The 22,695-nt window shown below is 41.3% G+C and overlaps 1 protein-coding gene across 2 annotated transcripts in view; it reads right to left on the bottom strand.

Moving 5' to 3' along the window:
• pcloa (piccolo presynaptic cytomatrix protein a) overlaps nucleotides 1-21,527 on the bottom strand; it is a 58,818-nt gene extending 37,291 nt beyond the window's left edge. For both annotated transcript variants that reach the window (XR_006094060.1, XM_042404015.1), the window contains exons 1-4: nucleotides 21,102-21,527; nucleotides 17,641-18,640; nucleotides 14,925-15,956; nucleotides 193-402 (exon numbers count right to left, since the gene is read on the bottom strand). Coding sequence is in view for 1 of the 2 variants with exons in the window: in XM_042404015.1 (XP_042259949.1) it covers nucleotides 193-402; nucleotides 14,925-15,956; nucleotides 17,641-18,640; nucleotides 21,102-21,313 (2,454 nt within the window). In the remaining variant the exon portion in view is untranslated. The remainder of the gene's footprint in view (nucleotides 1-192; nucleotides 403-14,924; nucleotides 15,957-17,640; nucleotides 18,641-21,101) is intronic.
• Nucleotides 21,528-22,695: the final 1,168 nt, after the last annotated feature.

The raw sequence follows: 22,695 nt of genomic DNA, 5'->3' as shown, positions 1-22,695 counted from the left end.
CTCTGAAATTGAAACTTCTTGTTCAGGCTGAATTACAGGCTCAGATACTGGTTCAGCTTCTAGTGGTTGTTTATGTTCTTTTGACTCTGGTGTTTCCTGAGGGCTGTTATCAGGAGGAGGGACACTAACAGAGGGAGGGGCATCATGATCAGGTGAAATTAGTGCAGGTGTGGGAATGGTTGTGGGCTCTACCTTGGTCTCAGGAGCTGGTGGGAGTAGGTCTGCTGCTTCTACTACAGGTTTGCTATCTACAGCAGCAGGGGCAGGGGTGGAGGAGGGGGCAGGAACAGGAGCAGGTCCAGGTGGTGGCTTCTTTGGGGAAGCCATGGCTGGAGGTGGCATGTCTCCGAGCTGACCCGACATGGCTCGTTGGGTCTGACAGTTGAGGCAAAGCCATTCTTTCTGTGAGACAAAGACAGTAACATATTGTTAGTAATTAATATCAGTTCTTAAAAAGTGTCTAGTGTTTAGTGTTTCTACCACTAAATCAGTAAAAGTAATTGTTGTAGATTTGTTAAAACATTTCTATGTCATTAAAACGTCACTGTGACAAGGCACCATTATCACTTCTTCTATTTCTAGGGGAGCTTTTACATTTATGGGACTTAAGAGATAGGCCTATGCATAATGCATAGTAATGGGACAGGGGTTTACCAAGGCATGTCAGAAAGGGTTGGGTGGCCTGTGCAGACATTTCATGTAGCAGGCTTAAAAGAGAGACTGTGTTTGAGTTTGTTTTTATGATCGTATCATTTGGTATATATACACCTTAAACATTACAGTAGAATGTGCACATACCCTAAACATTACCTTGTTAATTAAACCACTTACAAACATTGAAAACAAACAAACAAAAAAACAACAACATAGGACTCCTGGCATCACAAATGTGCAAATTAGTGAGCCACAACTGTTTTTCTTTTCAGAGCTCTGCTCCCTGTACATCATATTTAGTTCCAGTTACTCCTCTACTCAAAAGCCAAAGCCCAGCACAAGCCAAATTAAAGAATGTTTTAAGGGCTGTTTATTATTCAAGTGCAATAATATTTGCCATAATTTCCTCCTGGGAAGTCATCTGGGATGTAGTCTTCACCCACAGCTAAACAGTGTTGCCACTTTAGCTCTGGCTAAATCTGTCCTGTCATGGTTAGCTTATTATTGTTGTATATTTCCAGGTACCCACTTTAACACATGGCTCTAGATGAACATACTAAGCCTGAGGGCTGTGGTGTGTGGCAACATAACATTGGTGGCTATAATTCATAAGCAGTTATTATTGAGGATTAATATCCAGTGCTGATCTTTTTTTGAATAGAAATGAAAGTGATTATGGACAATCAACATTGGGATGTTGATGGGATTTTAGGAAAACAAACAAACACTGTAGCTATAGACAGTGCAAACACACACACACACACACACATACACTGAATCCCAGAAGAGGTAATAGTCAGCATGTTTTCATCGAGCCTCCACTCTGACGTAAACACCTCATTTCACATTTCGCCACAGCTCTCCGGTGCTGCAACATTCCTCTGTGACCCCCCTCTTACGAACGCCTTTGCATGGCTTAACAGCAGGGTTTATGCTAAATTCAGCCTTCAGAGAAGATCGCCTCCTGCATGTAAGCCATGCAGCAGAAAAGCCATCTCTATCCAAGCACAGAGAGACAGAAAGAAAGAGTGAGACAGAGAATGAGTGCAAAAGAGCAGGACAAACTGATATAATATAGCAGCAAAGTCAGAGTATGAGCCATTGTACCACACCTACACAGTATGAAGCTTACTCTACTGAGAGAATTATATAGCTGCACACAGATCTGTATGGCAGGTCCAAAATCATAAAAGGGCAGCAAAAATGTTTTGACAGGGCAACAAAAAAGTAAGATGATTTTAATATCTGGAGGGAGAGAAAGATACAGACAAATAGATAGTGGCCAATGAAAATGAAACTGCCAGTGCTCCTTCCATCTCTTCTCTAAGGTTTGCTGACGTTAGTGAGTTACATTCCCAGTTCAACAGAAATCAAGTTAATCCTCAAACATGATGATGGACAAAGTACAGATGCGAGTGCCTTTGTGTGTGTATGTATATGCGTGTACCAGCACACGCTATCAACATGACCCGTCCCATCCATCCCTGCTGGGAGGACTTGAGATAGGAGTTTCTCCAGCTTGATGGCTCTATCAGTTAAACCAGAGAGAGCAGGCACTGCGAGCCAGAGAGATGGCTGCCGATAGGAAATGCTAAAAACCCACTCAGTCAGAGAATCGGTCAGCCTCAGTCACTTCAGAGCATGTCATCACTGACGTTATCAGCACATCACAGCAGGCACACTGAGAGCCTTTACTGCCCCCTCACTGATTCAATACACTTGGTCAGTGTGTTTCTTATAGTTACTATATATTCCTTTAGTATTCTCCTGGCTTCATTTAAAACTACACAGAGTAATTCTGGAGTTGGTAGCTCCAAACTTTAACACCTAGTAACCAATACATTGGGCAAAATTTGTCAGTAGTTGGTACACAGCAAGCACCAATGGATACAAAGTAATTCAATCTACAGTTAATTTTGATAGTCAATTATTCAGCCGAGCATTTGCTGCCTCCAGCTCAAATAGGAGGATTTGCTGCTATTCCCTGTTTTATACCTTTGTAGATTTCTGTTTGAAATTGAATATCTTCGGGTTTTGGATACAACAAACAGCTTGTGCTCTGGAAAATTGTGAGGGACATTTTCTAGTTTTCTCTAATTGATTAATCAAAGCGAGAAAAGAAGTCTACAGCCACACAAGCATCTCTGTGAGGCTGTACTCAGGCACAGTGGTGCTTTGCAGTAAATGCTAACATTAGCATGCTAACATGCTGACAAAGACAGTGCTATTATGCTGATGTTTAGCAGGTAATATTTACCAGGTTTACCATCTTAGTCTAGCGTATTAGCAGGTTAACATTTGCTAATTAGCACTAAACACAAAATACAGTATTAGACAATTTTTTTGGGGCATTTTTGCTTTCGTTAAGAGGAATATGACATGCAAAGGTTCCCAGTTGGGACCAACAATTAGGCTACTGGGGTGTCTGACAAGTCATCACACAAGGTTCCTCACCAATACCATCAAACCTATCACAAATTTAATTTATGGGGTGAATCCACATGGTCTGAATTAATGGGGATGTTATATTTCTCTTGCAGCATTGCCTTGTAACTAACACTAATGAACAGCTGTATTTTTATATGATGATTTTTCCATACTGCAGCTTTCAAATAAATGTGACATGCCTATGTGTGCTATTGTCTGTCTGCTTTAAAGGCTTTTGCAAACAGCAGCATGGATGATTCATAAAAGCAAGGGATTCACTCGCTCACATCACCACCTTACAAGGACGTTTTCTAGCATCACGTGTTCATGGATACCAAAGAATTGAAACACAACACCCACGGAGATGAGCTTGTGACGGTGGTGATGACATACATACTCCGATAAAAGACATGAAATACCTTGGAAGGAAATGACAACTTGCTCTCTCTTCCCACATGACATGCTCTCAAATAAATAAAAGCTCATACATAAATGAATAAGGACAGACTCAGTGAGTGTTTCAAATTTTCCATCTACTTCAAACTTCCTCAAAGGACACAGGAAAAAGACAAACTGAAAACCACAGATGGCAACCAGATATCGAGATGGGCCATATCTATGTTCAGTTATTGTTTCCAACTGGGAGTTGGAGTATTGTGAAGGTCGGTGCAGCTCTTTGATTAAGACAAGGGATCCAATGAGGGTTTACCCATCTAAATTTAGACAGCCTGGCACAGAGACAGAAGCAGAGGATCTAAAGGTGGATGGGACAGATGGATAAAGACAGATGAGAGGATGGAGAGGGAGAGAGGTAAAGGAAATGGGAGGACACACCGGGAAAAAAAGAGTGGTAGTGGTGTGTAGAGGTGTGTGAGAGAGACGAGATAAAGACAGGAGGATGATGCGAGGGAGGAGAGATGGATAGTAACAAAAGAGAAGCAATGGTCAGGAGGATAAAGGGTGAAGCAGAGAGGGAAAGGGTGAAGCAGCAGAAGGGAAGAAGCTTAATGGTCATTGGAGTTGACTCAACACCAGCTACTGCCAACAAGCTTAACATTATCACCCTGTAAATCTGCAAATCAATTGCTTGGAAGTCAGGACAAGCTGCAGTTCATGATGACTGCCAAGAGTGCCCTTAAATTGTTACATTACAGACTGAGAATTTGGTTGACATCATTTACACGTATAGTGACACAAAGTCCTGCCTCACTTCCTGGTAAGCTTCTTTTCTACTTGCTTTTATTGCTCAGTATTATTTCTCAATGAGGGTTTCTGTCAGTGGCGTGGGGTGACTTTTCCACTAGGTGGGGCTACGGCCCTAGGTAGCTCTGTTTTGGCTGTGAGCATGCTCCGTAAAATGTAGCAGGGAGCTAGCTGCTGGTGGCTAGCAGCTAGGCTAGTGGTTTCTAAAAGTTTTAAAAAAGTATCTTTTAGTGGCCACTTAGCAACTGTTTTCATTTTACAATTATCACCAAAGTACCACAATGATCCGTGTGCATTTTGCCTGCCTTCAGGGGGTAGATGTTATCTAATAGGGAAGCAGCAACTGGGCGGAAAATCTTCTGGCATCATTTCTTGGACATAAAATTTTCTGCCCCAGATCCAATTACTTTCGGCATGTGGTATCAACCAATCAGGTTCCACTGGGAAAAGCCAAATATATTACACACATACCACCGTACAGCAGAGAAAATGACGCCCTTCGGTACACAGACAAAGATTGTAGGCATAGTCATTGCACATTTCTGTAATTATGTATGATTTATGTGAGAGTAACAACTGATATTTGTACACACAAACATGAACAACACAACAATAACAAAAGTTTTTCATTAAAGGGGCAGCACCCCAGCACCCTTAATGGACCACACTCCCCTGGTTTCTGTCACCATTCTATCTGAAAAGCCAAAAAGAATAGTTCAACACAGGAAATACACACTTCCTTGTCAAGAGTTATATACCACTCTAATATTTGTCTGTTAAATATAAGGCAAGACAACCAGCTGCTGGTTGTCTTGGCTTAGCAAAAAACACAGGGTACAGCCAGGCTTTATCCATTGGTAACAAAGTCTGCCTCCCAGCATCTAAAGTCTTGTGAGTTGCCTGGCAACCTCACAAGGATGACAAGACTCCAGGAAGTCACTGTGCCCAGCCATAAAACCACAATTTGACATTTTTATATTTTATTTTTGTATGGATTAAAAAAAACAAACAATATACAGTGTTAATTAATTAGAGATGCTGTTAGGCGGATTTTGCTACCTGTGGACCAGGTAACAAAGAGCCAAGCTAGCTTTTCTTCGCTATTTCCACTTTTAATGATAAGCTAAGCTAACCAGCAGCTACCTGTAGCCTTATATTTAACATACAAATATGAAAGTGGTATCAGTCTTCTTATCTAATGCTTTGCAAGAAAGTAAATAAGCATATTTCCGATGTCGAACGATTCCTTTAAACATGAGGACAGGTATCTACTATTGTACTGGTGAGTAAATATTGAACCTTATTGTTTTATCAAGAATTAAACGTGGGTTATTTTGTTAGTATGACATAACTACAGATCTTTGTAAGTTCTACTGTGCCTCATGGGAAATACTTTTGTTGAATGTCAACAAAGGAATTGTTGTTATATACTGTTTCCAGATGATATGGACATTTTTATCCTGATAAAATCTACAGCCATCAACACATCACATCACATTAGAATATAATCTTCGAAATTAGTATATGTCTGTAATGAAAAACAGTTCTTCACACTGACAGTTTCCCGATCATGAGATTCATGGCTTTGCAACACTGAAGTTCATTTGCATCAAGCACCACATAAATCCAGCAAAATACAGCATAATCTTTATTATATGAAAAATAATGATGCTGAAAGACTTGTGTCCTTTCTGCAGCGCTCACCTTTCAGTACTAAAGCTCTTGCTGGAATTAAAATCTGGAAGTCACTGCCCTTTTCTCGTTGATGAGTGTTGCTGAGTGGCCAACTTAATTATAATGCGCTAGACTGCAAGCAGAACATCACAGCATCAGCTCCTTTGCAAGCCAAAAAAGATCTTTGTCCTAATAAGTGTCCCAATGTTATAGATGTTTCCATCTCATGTTCAATGTGCTGTATCCACCCTTTTCAAGGAATCCATGCTCATGTGTTGATGTAATTCCCATTTGAATCATGGAACTTAATGTTATGTGAGTGGTGATAGCCTTAAGGTTGGAGAACTGGGCTTGAGACCAAAATATTGTTGGCTTTAATCCCAAAATAAGTAACAAATTCTATGAAAAAAGGCTCTGAGAAAAGTACTTTGAACCCTCAGATGCTTAGTAACCAGCACTAGAGGACTGAGGTTGTATCGGATGGGAATGTGTGTAAACGAAGGAGAGTAAAGCAGAGTGTTGCTGGAAACCAGAGCAAGCCTTCTGAGCAAACGCTCCCCGGATAAATGAAAGTTGAACAAAAGTTAATTATGCAATTCTATATACAAATCTTTTTTATGTGCCTTAAAGAGGACAGATGACAAACAAGAGCCTGAATGATTCTGTTATCTCTTGATAAGAGTGTCAGGTTATGCTGCTCCCTTGTGGATTGATATTCTCCTGCCAGGTGAGTGAAAAAGTGTCAGAATAGGGAGGGAAAAGACTGCATTCATGTGTATAAATCTATGTTTTTAAAGTGGATCTGACACAAAGGAAGAGGTGTGAGAGAGTGCCTATATATACTCTAAGCCCTGGGATTAAGGAGAGGGAGGCATTTGTTTCAGGGCACTCTCTGTCTGCATCTGTGTTTGTTTATCCACTACCCACTTCGAAATCTGTCTGTATGTGTCAGTCTCTCATCTGAAATAGAGCAGGTTATTGAGTTTTGCACTCAAGGATTTTGTGAGTTTTCTTTCTTTTGTCGATGGCTGTTTTTTTAGTTGCTTCAGGTTTCCAATCCCTTAGTCATCCTACATTTCATATGTCACACGATGGACATTTTTATCAGAAGAGCCATACAAAATAAATGTATGCACATGTCTAAGTGGCCTAATCAAACCTCCAATCCATGTTATCATGACTGTTCCACTAAATATATTTTGTTTTCTACTATTAAAAAAGCACAACTCATCGATATTTTTAAGATTAAGGCTACGCTAATTAACATTTTTATGTTAACAATGGGTCAAATGACTGGAAGCAGTAAAAATGATAGCCCAAGCTCATAGTTTTGGTTTTATGGCCCACAAATTTACAGTTTTAATTCATTCTCATTGCTCTTATCAACCTTGTTTCCAGTTGCAGGCTAGAAAACCAAATGGCAGACAGTTAAAGTTAGCAACTAGCTGGTGAACATAGTGGAAATTTAACAGCTAAAGAGCCAGATAGTATTTCCCTTAGTAGTCGCTAGAGACTAAAATACAGCTAAAAGGAGGGAGAATGTTAGATTTTAATCTATCAAATGAAAGTAGTCCTGTGACAAAACCCCACAGTACTAGCCAATTCTGCAGCTTATCGTTTTGGTTTTACAGTCTGTAGATTACCTGTATGGTTCAGTTTTACTGCTTACATAAACCAAATTTCCAGCAGCAGGCAGCGGTTTTCAGCTAAATGTTCAAAAATAAAGCCACTGTACACTGCATGCCCAACACCAAACAGCAAACGCACAAAGTTAGCATCTACCTGGTGAAGAAAGTCAAACATTTAGCAGCAAAAGACATATTCTTCTCTGGAGCTGGTGGCTAACAGGAGAGCAGAGATAATACAGGAGTTAAATTCATCAGATGCCAGAAATACGACTCTAATGATGTGATCATTTTGCTGCATGTTTGCTGGACGTGTAAATAGGCAACTGTTTGCTATCTCTATAGCCATATTGACAAGGTGATAATATGCCAGATGATATACTTTAACTGGAATATCTATCTAATATCTCTTCGTCAGAGTACAGTTACTTCATACACGTCAATTTACGCCACCTGCAGGTGTGTGTAGCCTTGTCATCTGCTGATAAATGTGTTTACCACTACTAAGCTTATCAGTACAGGTGGACAGGGGAAATGTACCAGAGAAAAGGAGAGAAGAGACAGAAGACAACAAGAGGCAAAGAGGGGGGAGGAAGAGTCCCACACACTATTCCAATCAGTTTAAAGGTTAGGTGTAATGAGATGTGGGCTTCCGTTGACAAAAACATTTAGAAACCTGCTGTTGTTTAAAGGACCAGAATGTACGATTTAGTGGCATCTAGCAGTGAGATTGCAGATTGCAACCAACCGAATACACCTCCCCTCCCTCTCCCCTTCCAAGCGTGTAGGAGAACCTACGGTATATCTTGTGGAAAAAATACAGCATATGGTTTAATAAATCATAATGATTAAATATGATCTTGTGTAAAATCTCTAAAAAAATGTGCAATAAACATTCTACCACATACAGTATGTGATTCTCACTTTCTGACTATATACAAATACATTTCAGTTAAGATATCACACAACATATGTAGCAACAAAAATTTTTTCTACCTTAACAGAAGCCTAACTAATAACAGACACAATTTAACACAGCAAGATGACTGCTAAGTTTAGTTTATGTGATTTCAAGTCTTTGCTGCCACCTATACTCTCAAATCTTTTATGATGTTACAATTCTTGCTTCATCAGATGTTTCTGCTTGACAGTAAATTATGCCTATAGGTGCTGTTAATGTGACTCACAGGCTTGAGTCATGCATGCTAAAACAAATCACAATAGTCAGGTTGTCATGGTCTGCGCTGCTTAGGGCAGCACGGGCTGGCAGCCATATCCTTTGTGACACCCTCCCCCTTCCTCTCAACTCCCCTGTTGAACTCGTCTCCCTGTCACATCTCTCTCATCTCTTCTCTTCTCTGTTTTAGACCTGTCCTCCACGTTCAAGTTATCTGTCTGTGTGTTTGCTATTCATTTCACAGCTCTCATACATCTTTTTCTGTCTTTATAAAGATAGACACTGTTATTTTTTTTCAGATATTTGCTAATTTCACATCTGTAAATGCATAAAATAGGGCAGTTTGTGACTGTTTCTTGGCTGTTTCTTACAATTTGTCAATCCAACAAATGCCTTCCAGCTGCACCATTTCTATATTCTCCAATAAGGATGAAAGGCACTACTTTAAATGTTAAAAAAAGCTAATCCACTTGCCTCTCAGGTTATTTAATGCACCAAAAGGATTTTTGGAGGCGAAGCCATTTCCTAATCCAAGCTCTATGTTTAGCCTCAACTACTGAATATCAATTTTTGGTGAGGGAGTCAGAGTCAGACACAAAACCAACTTGCTGTTTCAACTCTCAAAGAATGTCCTACCACTGCGGTAAAGTGTGTATTGAGGGGGGGAGAGAGCAGCAACAGCCAGCATGTAAATACAGTATAACACCTGTGCTAACTTGATGAGGTCGGTGCCAGAACGTGTGTGTTTTCAAGTGTCTGTCTGTGTCTGCCTGCTTGTCCCTGCCTCTCTGTCTCACCAGGGCTCAGTGCTGGCACACATGATGTCTTGGCTTTTTCCTCCGCTTTCTTGGCACCAAAGGCTCTGTGACAAAAATGTGGCCCTTGCTAAGCATACAAGCACCAGTAAATTAGAAGGGGGGTAATTGGAAATCATTCTGGAGTAGAGCTGGGGAAAAAAAGGAGAAGGAGGTTGCTTGCAGTGCCTAAGGATAATTAATTTCAATCACAATTTTTAAATAAAAGGTATCACTTGTCATTGGTTGAACAAGAAATCCTAGATCTGCTTAATACAGCAGTTTTTTAGTCTGAAAGTACAATAGCATGTGCAGTATATTCATATTTATATTGTGTACCAACATTTATACTGCCAAATTAACTAAAATACCTTTCCAACAGACATATTCTTTTCTGAGGCATGTACACGCACACAAACACACTTTAATGTCTAAAAATACAACCGATCTCAAGCCTTCAAATGTAGCCATGTGCGGGACTCTGTGGGGAGCTTGGTACAGCAGAAAGACCCTTTTAAAAGGAGGAAATATGAAAGAGGGAACACAAAAGGGCTACAAAGAGACTAAAGAGAGTGTCTGTGAGAGCGAGAGCTGCCCTGCAGTTGCTTGTGTTCTCCCCTTTGTGGCTCTTTTGTGGCTGTGACTATTTCTGTACACTTCAGCCTCCTGGGCAAGTGATGGGAGAGCTGTGAGGCAACTGGACTGTATAGGCTAGATGCAGACTAACCTGAGTTCCACACAATCGGGGGTTTAACCACAATAAACAAGGGATTCATGTAACAGATGGATGGTTGTAAAGAAGAAAACTAACTAAATCAGGCCAGCCCTTTGCTGCGTATGACAGTCAGATAACACCAAAGGCTGTTAGTGTACTGTAGATTTACATGTGTGTATATATGACCATGGAGCAAACCTTTATCTGCCAGTGCAGACTCAAGAGGGTTCAGACTGTGGGAGGAAGCGTGGGCACAACCACGGAATAACAATGAGTGAGGAAGACACCGGAAACACCACGCACTGAGTGAGTGTGTGAGTGTGTGAACGAGTGTGTGTTAGCATATCAGGCATCAGGGACATAAGGATCTGCAGGATGTCAGCCTATCAAAACAAACACACATAAATAGCCACAATTGTGAGGACATTGAATTGACTTATTCATTGGATCGTTATATGCCTAAAACCAATCCTTAACCTAAGCATAAGAAACAAGCCTTAAAATAAATTGTTGTCTTTGTGCGGACTAGATTTTTGTTCCCAGATAGGAATAAAAGTCCCCAGAAATGCATGAACAAATTCTTCTCGCCATAATGTGATTAACACAATTACATTTTCAGAAATAAATTTGTCTGCTGTCTCACCCAGAGTCAGTGGAAACACTACTCTACTAGATCCATCATATGTGAGCATCATGCATTCATCAAATCAAAACCTGCCTTATTTACACATTATGCAAATGTTATCTGTATGTTTTGTTCATTTATCATGCGTGAAAGGAATGTGAAAATATGACATTGTCCTTCTTAAGCTTCACATGTGCTGAGTGTTGTGACTGCACCCAGAATCTCAAATGTCCCATAGTCAGTTTTGTAAATTCTCACAATTGTCCTGTGAACAGAAACCATAATTTGATGACTATATAGTTAGCTAATAAGTGAGGAATGTTATAATGATTAAAAATTGAGGCCTGGGAGACCATTTGGTATATTACTAAATAGCAAAGCATTATCTTCTGTATACGCGCAGTAATGTAGTGGTAAATAAAAAGTCAGACTTAAAATATGTGTAAACTGGACTCAAGTGCATTCAGCTACATCACTGTATCTATGATAAGATCTTAAGCTCCAGGCTTAATATAAACCACAGATTTTTATTAAGCTTCAAAATGGGAAGAACTCAGCGGCTGTGACTCAATATTCCTTGGAGCTTGATGAGAAAGTTGAGATCTAGTTAGTGCTCTTGGTGTAGGTGATACAGGATATAGCTCAAAGCCTCCTCTCTTAGCTTGGATTCTTTGATTCGCGCTTGTTAGCAAAGTGATGCCTCTCCCATTTTACATAAGACTTCTCCGACGAGCACGCTCATTACTGATAAGGGCAACATGACATGGAGCCTGAGCTACAGTAACATCGCTGAGCAGCACTAGACGCAGACACACATTTACAGACTTTCCCTACATCAAAGGAAGTGACAGTAAGAAAAGCAGAGGATAGCACCACTAAGGGAGAGTCTCACAAAGAGAAACCACTGTTTAAAAGGAGGATAAGTACAAGAAACCACAGGCATTAAGTGAGTCTCCTCTAGGACTTATAAAGATAGGAAAAGATTAAAGGATACAGAGGAAGAAGATGCAGAACAGAGGGAACTTATTCAAGGTGTTGGGAAAAGGTGACAAAAAAGAAACAGAGAGAAAAAGATAGAAAGAGATGTAGAGCTGCGACATAAAAAAGAAAGAGCAAAACCATTAGGGTAAGTGCTTTTCCTTCTGGGGAGCCTATTTTCACAACTCATATTGATGGGGATTAAGCATAGACACCTGAGTCTAGGATCAAACCTCAATAGAAATGAGAAGCGTCCTGTTGCCCTTTAAATCCTTTCAGGAAAGAGAGATTAGGCCTACACACGCACACGTGTTGACTCTTACAGTATCCATACACCTCTCATTCTTTACATTGTTAATGATGACCTTCTCAGTCTGCATCACACCCAGCTAACTCAACAATCTTACAAATAACACACACACACACACACAGACAGACACACACACACACACACACTCTCTGACCCACTCACATGCGTCAGCAAAGAACCCTTGCTGACAGCCGACATTATGACAGCGAATGACACAGAAGTGAGGCACAGTACGTAGGGCGTAGATGACTCAACCAAGGTGTCGTGTATGAGTGTGTGTCTTCTACAGCCGTATTCCACAAGGTACTTCTGTTGTGAGATTTAACTTCAGGTTCAATTAAATGCAATTATTTTCTGTGAAGTATTAATCTTATTCAGTCCTGGATGAATCTTGCTCCAATTAAACTTTTTTTTTTTTTAATTCTTGCTAAATCATTCTTAAAAACAAAACTAGGCTGACTAATCTGGTTTTAAGACAAGATGTTGTTGAAAGGGCTAATCTATATCCAATTACAGCATCAGTGGCTAGGATGCCCATCTCTCCCAGCATAATTACATTTTTCCCCATGCTTGGCCTCAATTAAGTGATTGTGCAGTTCAGCAACTCATTATCCTAGCAAGCGTGTACAATTAAGAGCTGTAGAAAAGAACAAGAACCTGGAAACTTAAAAGGACATGAGTCCTTAATAGTGTTCTCACTATTGTAAACAGATGGTGGCCATCTTGTTTTGGAATACTACCAATAGGGAAGGAATATGTTATACCCATTTCCTTAGACGATTCATTCAAGAATAAGAAATATTCTTCATTCCATAGAAATAAGTAGGGTTGGGCAATATATCGATATTATATCAATATTGTGATATGATACTAGATATTGTCTTAGATTTTGGATAGTGTAATATCATGATATGGCATAAGTGCTGTCTTTTCCTGGTTTTAACAGCTGCATTGCAGTAAAGTGATGTAATTTTCTGAACTCACCAGACTGTTCGAGCTGTTCTATTATTTGCCTTTAACTACAGTCATCCCTACAATATTGCTGTAATATCAATATCGAGGTATTTGGTCAAAAAATATCATGATATTTGATTTTGCCCATATCACCCAGTCCTAGAAATAAGTAAATACTCAAATATACTGTAAGAGTGAATTCTATATTTGTGTGATAACATTACTACAATAAGGGGATGGGAGATTAAAAACACTGATGAGACTGTCATTCCAGGTTTTCAATGTCCAGGAGCTATACTGGCAAACATTTTACAGTATAGGTTCACAGATTTCACTGTGCTGACCTGAACAAAATGTGTACATTATTTTCATTTATAGGTTTCATCTTCATATTTGAGCAAAACTAATGTAAATAAAAGGAAAATCTATATTTTTTTTTAGAAAACAATATCCTTTTGCCATTTCCTTTTACAAAATAACAGCTGATTTCCCATGAGAACTGAAATTTCTGTACATCTTTGTGGCGGAGTTGTGAGGTTCATTCCCAGCTTAGTTACTTGCTGTTACAGAAGGCTCTTCAGAGAGCCGGAAATAATCAGCAGATTACTAAAGACACACTTAAACCGCCAGCTAACAAAGTAGCTAACACGTGAAGCCTGGATAGAGCTGCTGGTTGACAAACATGTGAGCGTGCCCTGAATCACATGACTATGTCAAGAGGATATCATCAAACGCCCCAAGTGGCCTACGGCTTTAGTTAATTTATCACGCATGGCTGATAATTTTCAATGAGTGTGTAAATTATAAGCAGCACAGTACATAGACAATAACTAGGCTACTTTGTGTGGAATATTGAGTGGGTGTAGCATATGTGAATATGTTTTGCCTGCATGCTGAGAAACCAACTCAACCGAAAGCACTTTTTGGCCCCTATTCCTTTAATATACTGGTCCTACACCATAGAGTACCATCTGTTCTGTGGAACTCAACACACAGTCTTGTGATGGTGCTTCCATATGAGACAACACACCACGATAACACCAGCGAACCGGTTCCCACACCTAACGGAAGATAAGCAGGCCAAAAGTGTTTGGTTTCCACGTCATCATTAGGCAAGCGAATGTGATGAATGAACACACTCTCACATACACAACCAAACATTTGTCCTTACATATTTTTTACAGTGCAAGCATGCATCCGACTTCATAATAAAAAAAATACTAACCATAAGATGCAAGTCCTGCATTCTAAACACAGCTGAACAACAAGCACACACACATACTGTACCCACACATGCACACAGTATTTAGTTTCAGTGTCAAGTGTCAATTGTTTAAAGTGCTCTTTGATGATGGGATGTCAATTTAAACAACCTAATTTATCTTCGCATTACTGACCGCCCTCTCCACCAAAGAAAGCTTGATAATGAAACTGGCATTTTAAAATGCAGCATAATTGACCGCATCCATTCATTCAGTCATCAAGCATGTGCAGACGACATTATTGTTTATTTGGGCTCAACTAATGTACTTAGTATAACTAATAACATGCTCTCCTCTTCTCGGAGCACTCTGCTAGATGAAAGTGAGGAAAAATGCACAGCTGAAAACTCTGCCGCTCCTGATGGTATCTTTACAGTGACCTATTTCAATGAAACATGTAGAGGATGTTTGCGTTCTATTTATATACGAAAGAATGCATAAATTACTGGTAGGTGCAGTGTGTTGAAAACACATGAAGCTGCGGGTCTTAAAAACACTGCAATTCTAGTACTGCAAGTTTTCTTACCTCTCCTAAATGGGGAGTAGGATTAAATCCACACAGATTGCACACTGTTTTCTTGCACTCGGTGCAGAGGCTGTAGTTGGGTGTGTCTGCTGATCCCACATTCAGGTCCACATTACAGAGAGGGCAGCTTTCCTTGGTTACGGGGGCTGAAGCAGGAGCAGGTTCAGCTGCCGGGACCTTCTCCTCCCGCTCCACGGATATGGTCCTGGGGGCTCTCTTGGTTTTAGCAGGTGGGGTGTCAGGAGCAGAGTCCGAATCAGGGGGCGACCCAGGAGCAGAGAAGGGGGAATCGGGAGGTGAGCCGGGGCCAGAATCTGGAGGGGAACCTGGTCCGGAGTCGGCGGGAGAGTCTGGCGGTGACCCAGGAGGAGAATCCTCCGCTGCCTTCTCATCCTCTCCAGTGACAAGATTGGTGGCTGAGCTCAAGAGGGACGATCCGAAGCTGAACATTTGAGACGCAGCAGCTGGAGGTTTTGCTGATTCTGTCAACCCTCCTAAACCTCCAAACAACTTCCCAGTCACTCCTGAATCCTGCTGCTTTGGTGCAGCCTGCGCTTGAGGCTTTGACGATTCCATCAATCCACCAAACCCGCCAAACAGTTTCCCTGTAACGGACTCTCCAGCTTGTGAAGACGCTGCAGGAGGTTTGGCTGCGTCTGTCAAGCCTCCAAGACTGATACCTCCTAACCCCCCAAAGAAACTGGACTCCTGTTTGGCTTTAGCTGGAGACTGCTGGGGACTAGACTTCTGCTGAATGGGGCGGCCTGTCTTGGGATCAATTTTGGGTGATCCTGCTGCTGAGGAGCTTGGAGAAAGTGGTCCTGGAGAGCTAGGGGATTTCTGCCTCGGTGTTGTTGGCGGCGTTAACCCTTGGTCAGTGGTACTTTGCTGCTTTATCAGCAGCTTGCCAGGCTTGCCAGGTGTCTGTCTCTGAGGCGAGGGCGGGGCTGAGCCTTGTTTGGGCTTGCCAGGGGGATCCATTCCTCCCATCGCTCGCTGCATCTGGCAGTTCAGACACAGCCACTCTTTACCCTGTGGATGAAGCAGAAGATAAGTTAGATTTTGACTAGAACAAATAAACATAAATGAGCACAGACATCAATGGCATGGGTAATTACAGTATATAGACAAGCAAGCATAGCCAATTAAACCCCTAAACCATTTTTCTTCTTGTTTAGCACACAAAAAAGAACAAATTCAGAGACATGTCCATTAATTAGTCTTTCAAATGATGTGGAATCCTGTTTTCTCAGCCAAATTGCTTCTTATAGCATGAAAGAATTAAAATCTGGCAACAGTTACATAAATACTAATCATTTTTTATCTATAAAGGTTCATATTTGGGCAGTACTGTATTTTTTTGTTTTGTTTTGATTAAATTAGGATAAAAGCCTATCATTGCAACACGATTGTTTTAATTTAGCAATGACACAACCAGAGGAACATTTTCTGTGAAAAAGTAATTATATTACACAGACTGTTAGAAATACTAATACTGATTTTTTAATTCTGTTTATCATCTGTATCCATTTAGACCATGATAAACAGTTGCCTTCCATTGTCTTGGTTCTGAGCATATAGTTTATCTCCACACCTGTCCCCTCCACCCCCACAGAAAACAACCTGGCTACACCACAGTGCTCTTTGTTTAGTGTACAGGATATCTTCTTGTGCAAACCATTTGAAATAGCCAATGTTGACAGTTTGATCACTATCTACAACAGAACAATGTGCATATTTTCTGTGCACAATAGTACTTATTGCATATGATCTAAACAGGGATAAGGTCAATTCAACCAACAACATTCAAATGGTAAAGCCTTTATTCTAAATTTTATAGGCCTTGTTGTGAAAATCAAGTAAAATCCCCTTCCTGAGTTGATCAATCTGCCAAGAAACTGACCTCAACCTTGATCTGAATAGTAACAAATTCCAAGAACAAGCTCAAGCAGAAGGAATCAGTCATACTGCTGGGCAGTAATAATGGCCCACCAGCGTTTACCGTCCATGTGTGACTGAGTTTCGTCACTGCCTAGCACGCTATCTTCCTGTGGCCATGACATGAGTCACCTTGATCAACATTCCCTGGGTCCATATGGTCCCTCTTCTCCTCAAATCGTGTGCCACTCTTATGAGATGCAATCCCTTTGCCAGGCTCAGAGAATAGCATTATGCTGTTAACAGACTAGTAATGGATTCAACTATACTGTAAAATTATACACTCATTTTGTTTAATTTGTATGCTAAAACTATACTGTTTTATCTAACAAATGAAATATGCCTACATGTCAATATGCCAGCATAACAATAATCCCCATTTTTTCATATCAGTTTGTCAGAAAAGATATTTTTTAAGTCTGAATACTAGAGTAAATAATTTTTTAGGGTTATGTTTTTGCAGTGTAATGTGTATTTAGCAAATTGATTGGATAATTTCATATTTAACACATAGAAAATGTAATAATGTATGACCTATCCTTCCCTCTGCCATCAATAATATGGGCTGTCTTGGATATTATTAGTGTCAACAATATTCCAGTATACCCAACAGTCTAAAACAATTAGACATTCATCAATTGGAAACCGACAGCTACATACAAAATGCTGACATCCAAATAATTAATTATAGAACCTTATTGAAGTCATGGTAAACAGTTTTAAAACTTTGAAAGGAAAATAAGACAGAAGAAAATAAAAGAAAGTAATTAGCTCTTACCGCTGAGTCTGGGGGGCTGAACCCACAGAGGCTGCAGACCTGGCTCTGACACTCAGTGCAGTTATTGTAATTAGGCGGGTCCTTAGACCCAGTGTTCAGCTGGGTGGTCTTACACAATGGACAGAGTCCACCTCCAGGCTTTCCAGCCCCCTGCTGACCTGGAGGCCCTCCACTCTTAGCTGGGTCCACAGGATGGGCCCCAGGGCCTGGTGGCCCTTGCTGCTTGGGTCCAGGCTTCCCAGGCCCCTGTTGTGGGGGGGCACCTTTTTGCTGTGGAGGACCACCTTGTTTGGCACCTTGACCCGGTGGTCCTTGACCTGGTCTGGGTGCCTGCTGTCCAGGGGGTCCTTGACCTGGTCTGGGTGCCTGTTGTCCAGGGGGTCCTTGACCTGGTCGTCCACCCTGACCTGGCCTGGGGGCCTGCCCAGGGGGTCCTTGGCCAGGAGGACCCTGAGCTGATTTGGGCCCCTGGCCTGGTGGTCCCTGACCTTGTCTGGGTCCCTGCCCAGGGGGCCCTTGCCCTGGCCTTGGCCCCTGTCCAGGGTGGCCCTGACCCTGTCTCTGGGGTCCTCCCTGTTGTGGTCCCTTTGGACCTGGCCCTTGTTGAGGGCCCTTGCCTGATGGCTTTCCTCCAGGTGTTGTAGATGTGTCTCCCTCCTCCTCATCCCCAAAGAGTCCAAGCTTGGGCATGTTGACAGAATCGCCCATGGAGGATATGGAGGAGGAGACAGAGGAAGTCATAGATGACACAGCACTAAGGGGGTTGGCCCCGCTGAGGAAGCTGGAGCCAAACATGCCGGATGACTTGCTGGCAGTGTCTTTTGGCTCCTGCCGGAATCTGGATTCAAAAAGGCTGAGGGATGAGGGGCTGCGGCCCGGTGAGGGCTTGCCAGCTGGACCCTGGTTGAAGGCGTCAACAGTGCGGCTCTTACTGAGACCTGTTGGGCCCCTGGAGGCCCCTACCGGCTGGGATTGCTGCTGGGCATCAGATTCTGAAGGTCTGAGAAAGAGAAAAAATAGAACAGAGATTGTAAGCACTGCTGTTATAATTTTTATACATATATTTTTATACATATATATTTTTGGGGGCACTGTATGCCTTTATTGGATAGTGACAGCTGAGATATCACAGGAAACAAGGAGAGAGAGATGCAGCAGTGGGCTTCCAGGGCGCGCCAGCACTGCTGTTATTGCTACTGTTCATTAGTGTTTACTTTGGTAAAATGCGAAATAGTCTTATAAGCCAAGTCCACACTAACTCTCATCTGACCCAGTGCCAAAATGAAAATAACAGACCTAACTGTGAACTAGACTTTATGATGTGGATAGTTCTGAAATTTACTTTAGCTCTTATGACTACCTTATCTGTTAATGTCATTATAATTTGTCTTGTGGTTATCAGTTGAAATAAAAATCACAAAGACCATGGCCTGAATAGCTTTTTCTGTTGAATTATTGACTCCAACCTGGTTTTGTGAAAACTCAAATAAGACACACTCCCTCACACTGTCTAAAATAATCCTATAAATAAATTAACAGTAGACTGACATGAACCAACTACACATACAGTATCTCCCTCTATGACTGCTTAGTATTTAAGATTATCAATAAATGAGATTACATAAAACAACCATGTAGACTGGATACATATGGTGAAACAGAATTATTGTAAATGTGGATGGTCATCATCTGCTTTGTCTGCCAACTATGTCATTAAAATTTTCAATCCATTTGGCTTTTTAAAAAAATCTCAAACAGTATTGCTTAGGATATTGTCCAACTCCCTTGAGGCATCATTGTGCTAATAACAAAAGTTAAGATGATGGCACTGGCTCTATGATCTCAGGCCTTTTCAACACATCAGTGAACACTGATGATGTGTAGGTAGCAGCCCCGGGGTAAAGCTGACAGGAAAGTGAATACCGCTGAATGACACAGAGTGTAGATCATAGAGACAGAGAGGGAAACGCTGCGCTCCATAGGGGTAAACTGAGACGTCTTTGTTAGCTTAGGCTGAGAGGCAACATAGACAACCTACACACACTTTGCCAAGCACACACGTGAAAGTCGACAGGATCCTTAGAGAAATGCATCAATGGACTAATGGACTGACTGGTTTTCTTATTCACTGATGATATGTGTATGCAACATATACAGAGGTACTGGTGACTGCTGCTGTTTGCAAGTCCCTGGTGCCTCTCCTATTATATCTGATATAAATAACCCTCCAAGGCAATAAAGTTTAATACAGTAATGAAAACGGCGATCGGATTATTCATAAAAGGAACACTGAGTAATGTCTGACTTTACAATGTGAGCAGCAGCAAACATCACAAGTAGTGGCGTTGCAATACCAGCTGTTGACTAATCCACTGCAGCGTGGATTTCAGTACCACGGACAGCGACCAAACTCATAAGACTGATGCCTCAACAGCAGAAAAATGAAAAATCCTCCGTTTTTAAATAAAGAAAAAGCAGAAAGCAGCAGGAGGGAAGTCTGTGAGCGATGACATTAACGCTGCTGTTCTATTTATAGTCATATTAATATTGATGCACCCCTCCCCCCATCTTCAGCTCAGATATAAATAACAATTCTTTCAATTGGAGCTAATTAACGACACCGCACATCATGCCATTCCGTCTGACATCGAGGAATCTTTCACGATTATATGAACTATAATGAAAATCTGAAGCACAATGGAAGTGGCGGCGTATTGTTTTCATTTGCAGCTTTCTGCCTCCCTCTCCACAACACAGCACATTTCCGATTGAAACCCAATCTCGCGCTAATACAGAAGTAGACAGTCGAATCGGCAAAATTAGGAAAGCGGACAAAAGTAAGGGATTTGTTTTTGCTGGGTGTTAAGGCGTCGTTCAGATGAAAGAAAAAATACACTGGGCACGACAGATTTTCTTACCCAGCAGGCATTTCGAAAATTTCGCACAAATACTGGAGGTGTGTCTCCTACTCTCTGATCTCACACAGAGAGACAGACGAACCGCGGACGCTGACACAAACAATTCACCGATTTAGACTCGTTTCATATATTACATCTTCGAAATTAATCATTTGCTGAGTGGTAAAAACGAGGCTTGTGCATCCCTGTGAAAAAAAACAGCAGATACACAACGTTCAAAGCCGCAGCTTATCAATTGGATGTGTTCGTTACAAATAAGAGCTACCATGTATTGGACGAGAGACAACAGAATTTCTCAATCATACAGATCATCAGATGTTAATGATAATCCATTAAAGTGAGCTCTAAGAATGGATTCATGTCTTGGTGCGGTTGGGGGGGATTAATATGGGCGTGAACGGGCTCCCTGCCTCCTTATATCAGCTTCCCAAATGATGCTGCACACCACCACAACACGTCCATTCGTTCTCATCTCACGTATTGTCTGGTTAGTGTGGATATTTTAAATGCATCATAAATTGCTGATATATAAAAAAGCCCTGCCTTCGTGCAGCTGCTGCGCCTCCGGGCTGCCTGCTTTGCGCCCTTGACATCGCCGCGGCGAGCTGCCTCCTCTCCTCCTCGCTGAGTTCACTAGGGTTGACCGGAGTCCCATCGGGGACCCGGACGAAGCCGCCCTTCCCGTCAGGTGCCAGCCCCTCCGGTAGCCCAGACAGCGGCCCTTCGCCTCCTTCCAGGCTCGCCTCGTTCCCCATGATCGACCCCTCCCGTCCCCTGTATTCGGATCAATGCACGATCCGAGCTGTCTCCGCGTTTTTATCTCCAAAGTGCGCAGCGAAGACGGTGTTTCTCGGTGTCTCGGAACATTTCAGATGATTTATTTTAAGTGGTTACTTTCCTTCCCTGTCCTGCCTTTCCATTTCCCTCGTTACTCCTTGTTTTTCTGTGTCGCGCATCTCTGCAGCTGCACACCAGTCACCACAGTTTTCCGTGAGGGGGGTCTCTCCGTTTTACTACTGTTCGTAGTCACAAAAGGTGGTTTCCGGACGATCTTACTAAATAAAATTCCTGATTAACTGGTATAAGTGTGGGGGGTATTTGCATTTTATGCAATTGCAACATACCTAAACAGAATAATGAGGAGCTTGTAGTTAAAATAACAATTAAACAACAAAATAATTGGCCAAATAATTCGTCTAGATAAGTCGGAAATTATTCTACTTGGCTCCAAAAATCTGGAAGCAATTTGTAGTTTTGCTCAGACAACCTAATCCTCTATTTTACTTCTAATATGACCAGTTTTCTGCTTTTATATCGAAGCCAAAACTGTATCACTTCCGTTTTTTTCTATGTAATATTGTGTGTCTTGACGCAGATTCTCCAGCAGCCCCTCCGCTTTCCTGCCCACCGCGCATGTTCCGCCTCTGACAGGTGATCAGAAGACATCAGCGGAGGAAAATGTGTTTTTAAAGGGGACTAACTCGGCTAAATGCGTCTGGTTTGACTGTTTAGAGAGAAAATGGGGGACAGTTGGGGTCAGTGATGCTTTTCTTTTCTTTTTCTTTTTTTTTTTTTTTTTTGTCTTTTAGTCATATTCTGGTTTTAAAGTAGAAAAAACAAAACAAATGAGAGAGTTGTAAATATTGTTTGTGGGTCAAGTATCTGGGGCTCCAGTCAAAGGCTTGTGGGAATGTGTATATACTGTATGAACACACACATATACACATCACATCTTCACATAAAAGTATATCCCAGGATCAGAATCATTCTTTTTGGGCTTCAGATAAGCAGTAACTTTACCTTTATCCATCCAATTTAATTCCAAAATGCCATATATTTATTTTAAATGGAAAATATTCTAACATAAAATATTAACAGATACTGTACCTTCACCTGTCTTTGAAGGTCTTCAGATGACTCATAACATGAATAACATTTCATATGCTTTGTTGTTTTTTTTTCCAGTCAGAAGTTGCAGGATGTCTCATTTTATATGTAAACTCTTAATCTTCTCAGATATGTTAATGTGCAGCAGAGGGCTGACAGAAGCATGTGGGGAAATCAGGTTGACTGTAGCCAGATGAATCACATTGAATTCTTTATCTCCTCTCCTCAAACGATAAATTGAATACTGGTG

Source organism: Thunnus maccoyii, chromosome 23, assembly GCF_910596095.1.
Source record: "Thunnus maccoyii chromosome 23, fThuMac1.1, whole genome shotgun sequence".
NCBI classification, from domain to species: domain Eukaryota; kingdom Metazoa; phylum Chordata; class Actinopteri; order Scombriformes; family Scombridae; genus Thunnus; species Thunnus maccoyii.
The sequence above is the reverse complement of the archived record's forward strand: the minus strand, read 5'-3'. Positions and strand labels throughout refer to the sequence as shown.